The 7,821-nt window shown below is 37.1% G+C and overlaps 1 protein-coding gene across 1 annotated transcript in view; it reads right to left on the bottom strand.

The window, feature by feature from the left end:
• Positions 1 to 428: 428 nt before the first annotated feature.
• Positions 429 to 7,821, bottom strand: part of MTNR1B (melatonin receptor 1B) — a 33,656-nt gene continuing 26,263 nt past the window's right edge. The window contains exon 2 of the mRNA XM_009334836.1: positions 429 to 1,438. Within this exon, the coding sequence (XP_009333111.1) occupies positions 570 to 1,331 (762 nt within the window). The 5' untranslated portion in view covers positions 1,332 to 1,438 and the 3' untranslated portion in view covers positions 429 to 569. The remainder of the gene's footprint in view (positions 1,439 to 7,821) is intronic.

Raw genomic sequence — 7,821 nt, 5'->3', positions numbered from 1 at the left:
CTAAAAAACCTGTGAGGAAAGGCTCTAATGTTAATATTTGCTTTTACACAAACATTCTTCTCTCCAATTTACAAGTTTGATTCAAAGATACTACTACTGCCACCAGTACACGCACAGAAATATGGTTTGGCTTATGTGTGGAAAACAGAGTATCTGCTTCACCCTCTTTGTTCAGGAAAATATCACTCCACTGCCTTGATGAGCTGCTGCCCATATAGACAAGGACCGTCACTACATCTTCTAAGAAATGGATCCTGACCTTGTATAAAGAATGCAAAACTCCCTCTGAAGTAAAAAAATTCCTCATTCATATGTCTGGGAGCAGAATTCAGCTCTCAGAACTAAAACAGCTTGCACTCACCTGCTACTTTAATTCTGAAATGCGTTTTCAATTGACAACTTGTATAAATCATGAATTGAGAGCAATGTGCTTTATCAAGAAGACAGTATTCCAGTCACAAAGTGCCATCCAAATGAAAAGCCCCCAAAAGTAAGCAAGAATGGCCAGAACATTACGACTATATTCTTGGAGTTCTCCATGACAGACTCTTGCATTGACTATTACACATTTACAAGGTATCAGTTTTCATTTGGTCATTATTGTTTAAAGCAGGGGAAGGCTTGCTCTTCTGACCATCACTTCCTCCTTTGGATGTGTCCTGGAAGAAAAGCCTTGGCATCCACAGTGACATTAAAATTCGTTTGTATTCATTCCGAAAATTCTGGTTAAGAAGTCCATATATTATTGCATTAAGGCAGCTGTTGAAATAGGCCATGAAGTAGCTTATAATGAATAACCATTCAGGAACTTTTGGTGCCATTTCCATAGGATCAATGGCTACAGCCAGTCCAATGAAGTTTAGAGGTGCCCAGCAAAAGGCAAAAATCACAAAAACCACAAACATGGTAAGGAAGTTTCTGAAGTCACTTGGCTTCAGTCTTGGCTTTGTTTCTGACTTGACTCGTCTTCTAACTTGAAGCACTAAAACCCAAATTCGAAGGTAGCAGAAGCTCACAATGGTGATAGGGACAATGAAGTGAAATACCACAACAGCTATCGTATAGTAGGAGCTTGCAGTCTGAACAAATGTGCATGAATAGATGCGTGGATCATACTTTAAAGAGCCAACGAAAAAATTTGGCACAGTTGCAATTACTGTTAATATCCAGACTAAGGAGACATACAGCATTGTGTTCCAACAGCTGTACACTTTGTCATAGGCAAAACTATGACATATGTAGCAATATCGGTTTATTGCAATTGCTGTGATGTTGAAAATAGAGCCTATTACACTTAGTCCCATCACGAAGCCACTCACTTTACAGTGCATTTCACCCAAAGTCCATCCGTTGTGGAAAATAGCTAAAAGCACCAGTGGGTATGGATACAAGGCCACCACCAGATCAGCCAAAGCCAGGCTCACCACAAATGCATTACCTGGGGAAAAAGAAAAATACATAGACATAAGTCTGAAAGCAAGCATAGTCATGAATAAGAAGAAAATATGATATATTATTTTGGATATCCGCAATGCTAAATTATTGATGATGTCAGTAAGCAGCAGGTATATAGGACCAATAGGTCTGTATGGGAAATAATTTTACAATTCAACTTAGAACACCATGGAAATACCTGCAGCAACATGGTATTTCAAGTCTGTTGGTGACTTCATTATGCCCTCCTTTCTATTTTAATCTTTAATAAACATAATCATCAGCAGGCCATTACATAGGCATGTGTTGAGCTGTTTCAGTGTAGCTAACTCCACAGCTGGATCGAATAAAGTGAAAAAGAAAAAAAGTGTAAATTGTGCCAGGTAGGCAGGCTATTATGCCATTCTAACTTATCACCGGAATACAACAGGCTCGACAGGTATCAAGGGAAGGGATATGCAAGGACTAGGTCTGTAGGAATTAGAAGGATGTGTTGGTTTATGTCTAAATTGCTACACAATAGTCTGTAGTATAGATATTTTCTGCATGAATGGCCTATCCATACTGCAGTTTTCCCATTGGATTGACTAAGAAAGAGTGAATTGCCTTCACCCCCCTCTATAGAAAGGCATATTTAATTATACAAAGGAAAAATGCATGAATGCAAGAGAAAATATTCAAATTCATGAGAGGAGCCTTTAGATCCTTTTCTGCTGATGATGTTTAAAGAAGTTTTAGTGATATGGTTGAGACTTATTGTCTCTCTTTAAACAATGTCCTTTTCATCAGTTTGAAATTTCTGGACATTATATCTAAGGATACTTTAATAAAATAGTGAGATACTAAACCATATTCCTGAAAAATTAGATTCTTACCACGGTAAGTAGTGCCTTCCTTGTTTTTTAAGAAAAATGTGAAATAATTCTCTAGGAACTCCCCAAGAGACAGAAAATAAAGGTACTAACTTTAGATTCTTGGCATTTAGGTAGCATAAAACACATTTCTGGTTTGCATACTCACTTTTTTGCTTTAAGTCCTTCACAGCATGAACAGATGTGCAAAAAACCCGAGTAGCTTTTAAAATTGTGTGTAGAATGTAATTATTTTTTGAAAAGAGCAATTAGATGCTCATCCTACAAATTCTGAGCTTTCTAGCCCTCATCTAGGAAAGCAGTTCTCCATTTAATTTTAAGCACAGAAATAATGCTGTGGATAAGGATGTCATTAGCTGGGAGCCAGAAAACCAATAACCCTGTAGGATTAAACTGTTTGCTCCACCTGCTCTGCATCTGTTGCTTGTTTAACCTGAATTAAGGAATGGGGAGCTCTCTTTCTCCCCGGGGAAGACGATGCTCATCAGAATTTGCACAACAGCTAGTGAACTTAACAGAAAGCAGGATTATCCATCTGTAGCTACAGGAATATGGCTCATCTCAAGAATGGTGTACAACTTATTTTACATGGTTCCTTGTTATACATTTAGCAGCCTGTCTCACACTCTCTACTTCAAAGACCACACAAGTGTTATCATAGCTACAGTTCACTGTAAGGCAATTCCATGCTATTTGTCTTAGAAGTAGGATGTAAAACCAATAGCACTGTTGTTTGTGTCCTCCCAAGTCACAGTCACTCCCTGCTTTAGGGTTGAGGGGGTTCTATTTGAGTATGTTGTTGGACCTGCACAAGGAGACATTACCTGCTGACTTTATATGTGCTATACTGAATACAATTCAGTAATGTCATGCTGTTGTGAAAAAGGCAAACATAGTTTTCAGATGCATAACCAGAAATCTTTGAAAACATATAAAGTAATTTTTATGTCTTACTCAGGATTGTTAAGGCATTAGAAAAATGTCTCCAGTTTGGGGCTTCGCACTTCAAGAAAGAAGTAAACCCTAATTAGAGCTAATCTAGAGCAAAGCAAATATCTACTAGTTTTACGATCTGTGAGGAAAAATTGAACAAACTAGGGAGAAGATTGAAGGGGACATGATAACCTCAAATAAGTGAAGCAGGAAGGATATAATCCATTCTCATGACTGTGGTGAACACAAACAAGCTTCAGTTGCAACAAGGAAGTTTCAGATTAGACATTGAGAAAAACATTTTAATGGCAAGAAGAAGGAAGTGCGGGAACATCTTGCTTTAAGTCTGCCATTGGAGGTTGAAGAAAAAGTTCAATAAACATTTATCAGTACTGGCCTAGGTACAGCTGATCCCTGTTTTGAGCATAGGAAGGATGAGATAACTTTGAAGGCTTTTTCTAGCCATATGATAAATAGGATAAAAAAGACTAACAAAAGGAGCAGGAGCATCTTTATCAGAATGTATTTACATCATGGCAACAAGAATTTCTCTTATGTGTTTTCATCACTGTATCTGACATTAGAAGATAGAGAAGTCAGGAGAAAGAAAGAAAAAAAATACTTTTTTCTCTTTTAGAATGCCTTTTGGAGAAAGATAGAGTTTAGTATCGGGTGTGTGTTAAGATTAGTCTAATCTCTAAGGTCTCCCAGCATCAGCTTATACCTAAAATGTAATTGTTCAGTAAAAATCAAGTGGGCATTCAGCTCTTTCAATCATATTTGGAAATTTACTGTAAAGTACATTTGACAAGAGAATTTCAAAATTGTGTGTGTAATTTAGGACTTCTTGAAAATTCCAGCTGCAACGAATAATGATGGTTAGCAATGAACTTGTCGAAAACATAATATACCACTTTACAACATATAAGAAAAATGGTGCAATATCTATAAAGACCTCAAGTGATTTGTCACTTTTATGGCTGTTTACAGGGTCGGGTGTTCACACTGTGCACTGCAAAGTAAGGTCCAATGTTTTTATCTATTTGGCTGACTGAGGGATGAAGTTTAATATTATATTACTGCAATGAAAAATCTACAAAAGTAGAGAGAAACTTTTCTAATTCATAAAAAATACATAATCAACATTTTGAGAAATCAAAGACCTTAGATGTCTTTTAAGTGCTTGGAGAAAGCAAATGTTCCTTGATACACATAAGACACAGCATTTGGAGTGGCTATAATTACATTAATAAGATAATCAAAGAGGTAACTTTTTGCTATCTGTAAAAAAATAGAAACTAAAGAATGCTCATCTAGTTGGAATTATCAGAATTATTTCCATAATTTACCCAATGGACTTTGTTGCTAGATTTCAGTTTCATCAGACAGAAGATTATATACATTTATAAGAAGAAACACATTTGGAATGGAAAGACTCCTTAATTACAAGCAGTAGCTACTAAAAGCCAAATATCTAGCCAGGGACTCAAAAAGATACACACCTGCACTGTTTTAAACATTGATAGTTGGGTGCATAGGAAAGAAAGTAAGTTCTGATATTGACTTTGAGTGCAACGGAACTAGATTGATATTTCATGAGGCATTTTGGCATATTGGTTTTGTTACCCCAATTAACAGGAAAAAGGGAACTTTCACACCCTCTTGCAATCTTGATGTGACTTGATATTGTAGGAATTTAATCACAGAACAAACTTTTTCATAAGGTCAGGACATTTAAGGGCTAAGCATCTGCCTTCTGAAAAGACAATTGAGTTCTAATGTCTCTACAAAACCCAGAAGCAATTGCAACCGCCAACCATTTTTTAAAGGTTTTGCTTCTTTCTTTGATTTCAAACTGGCTAAAATGATTAATTATATATCATGGCATTTTATTTTTTATCGGATGGTGTTTTGGTTGTTACACATTTGTTTAACAAGTTGTTATACATTGCATACACACATCACCTTCTTAGCTCTATTTCCCCCTGGCTACAGTCATGTTCATCCTTGTGTACTCTTCTTCTGCACCCATTACTCTTGTCTTCTTTAGCATTCGAAGGCGTAGCTTCAAAACAGGAAAACTGTTTCTATGCAGCCTATTGTGCAGACTGTTGCATTTTTCTCTGCCCCCTCCTCTCCTACTATCAAACTTGGGTTGCCGTGTAACAACAAATGTAAGGAGTAGGGACAGGCAAGGCAGAAAGTGAATGAATATGACTATAATGTATTGGCAGTTTTTTTTAAATACCAAGGATTGATGACTCAGGATAGTTATTTTATTCTTCCATTTACATAACCTAACTTGAAGGGAAAACTCAGAGTCACTTTTGCAGATTTCTTACTTCATTATGTCTCCAGTTGGAATGTAAGTGGAAAACTCTCTGTTTGGGCTTAAGGCTTAAAAACCCCTCTAATAATCAGTGCTACTTTTATAATTAAATAGCCTTTTATACTGGCTGAGAATGATAAGAACTAGAGTTTTTCTACTATATCACTCTGACAACTAGGTGTAGTTATTTATCTGTACTAAAGGAAGAGGAGCAAGATCTTGACTTTAATGAAGTAAATAAGAGTCCTACCATTCTATAAAATGAAGCCAATCATTGCTCTGCAGAGTTCACAGTAATAGACATCCCCAAGAAGAAGTTGAACTGACAGACTAGGCATTTCTCTAGTGCTAGCTCACTCTTCACCCCCCCTTTTTTATTCCTCTGCCAGACTCCTGTAACCCCTGTACTTAAAATGAACTTAAAAAGGAGAGTTGTGGAAGGCTTCCAATAGCTTTCTTGTTGTGGTTGATGTATAAAGACAGAATCTGGGCTCAGTTTCTAGACAGCCTTATAGTCAAAGACACAAGATATCACTTCAAGGGATGCATGGTGTCATCCATTCTGTAAGTTACTTTTTATATAAATACTAAGCATACAAAATGGTTTTTTGCTCTAGTTTTTAAAATGTTCACAAAATACACAAGGTAAGTCTAATCTTTTAGTTCTTTCCTGTAAGTCATTAAAGGAAAAAAAAAGAGTTTTACATTCTTGATTATAATTCCAAATTTCTGCAAGTGATACGCCGCTTGCATACAAAATCCTTCCTCAGCTGTGACATTACCTCTCTCTAATAAAGGTAACCTTGGTCCTGATACTAGGCTTGGTATGGAAGTTGCAGGTGGCTTATAATTTTTGTTTCTGACTGACAGCAATTTGTGGAAACAAAATGTTAATTCTATAGTTTTAATCTTAATGTTATTGCCTTATATTATATTATTATATTAGTGTAAATTATCTGCCTTTTAGGCCTCTTTAATGACTGCTGAAGTTAATGGGAGAATTGCCATAGATTTAAAGGAGGCATTAATCAGACATAAGAAAATAAAGGCCTCTTATTAACAAGAATGTGAAATACTGAAAGCATTTGGTCCATATAACAAGAGCAACAACAATGAAAAAAAATGAAGCACTACAGCTTTTAAAAGAGCAGATCTTACCTCCAGAGAAAGAGAAATAGCAGTACGTTAATCCCAAGGCATGTTAGCCAGGATTCATTACAGCAAGTGGCTTATTGGACCTATTGTTTGAGTCTAGACCAACGTGGAGATTGAAGAGGCACATATAACAGCTTGAAGAAAGCAATCAGTCCTTAAGTCAAGAAGGCCATCCCTCTTTAATCTCCCCTTGTCTATAATAGAATAGGAATAGAAACTATGCAGCTCTGATGAAGTATTCTCTTGAACTTTCTTGTGCAATGTCACCTTTTGAGAACCAGGCCTAAATATAATTTCCAGGCTCCAGACACTACTAAATCCTCATTAGAGTGAGTCTCAAGGTCTAGACCAGATAAAACAGGAGCATACTCAACTAACAGCAAATTGGTATAAAATTGCCTTCACGTGTCTATGTCACCACTCCTGGTTGTACAAGAATAAATCTGAAACTGAAAGTAAGGACCAATTTGCTCAGCCAAACCGTTTAAGTGCAGATTCTTCTAAGCACCAGCCTGAGTGCAAACCTGAGCAAGGTATGAGTGGTTTTCCAGGTCAGAGTTCAGGATTTTGGAAAAACACGATTACTGTGATGGAACTGTGTAGCTGGTCCCACTCCTGGAGCTTCTTCATTATATGCACATCCATGTACACACGGATACTTACGCTTTCTTCAGCTGATTATCTTTCCCAAAATTTCAGTTAGTTTTTGGCATATTTTATGAAAGGATACATAACAAGATAGAAGATTATGCTTTCAGAGCCAGGACGTCTGCTAAACTTCCAGGTGGTGGCTTTTGAATGGAATCCCCGGCCACTTTATTGCTGGTTCTTGGCACTGCCAGTGACACCTAAATTTTCTGACCTATCATATTTTCCACTGTCCTGGTTTCAGCTCTGATAGAGTTAATTTTCTTCCTAGTAGATGGTACAGTGCTGTATTCTGCATTTAGTAGGAGAATAATGTTGATTAACACATTATGTTGCTAGGTAGTACTTACACTAGCCAAGGACTTTTCAGCTTCTCATGCTCTACCGACTGAGAAGGCTGGAGGTGCACAAGAAGCTGGGAGGGGGCACAGCCAGGACAGCTGACCCCAA

This window comes from Pygoscelis adeliae, unplaced genomic scaffold (genome assembly GCF_000699105.1).
Source record: "Pygoscelis adeliae isolate BGI_AS28 unplaced genomic scaffold, ASM69910v1 Scaffold141, whole genome shotgun sequence".
In the NCBI taxonomy this organism is placed as follows: Eukaryota; Metazoa; Chordata; class Aves; order Sphenisciformes; family Spheniscidae; genus Pygoscelis; species Pygoscelis adeliae.
Note: the sequence above shows the minus strand (reverse complement) of the source record. Positions and strands in the feature narration are given on the sequence as shown.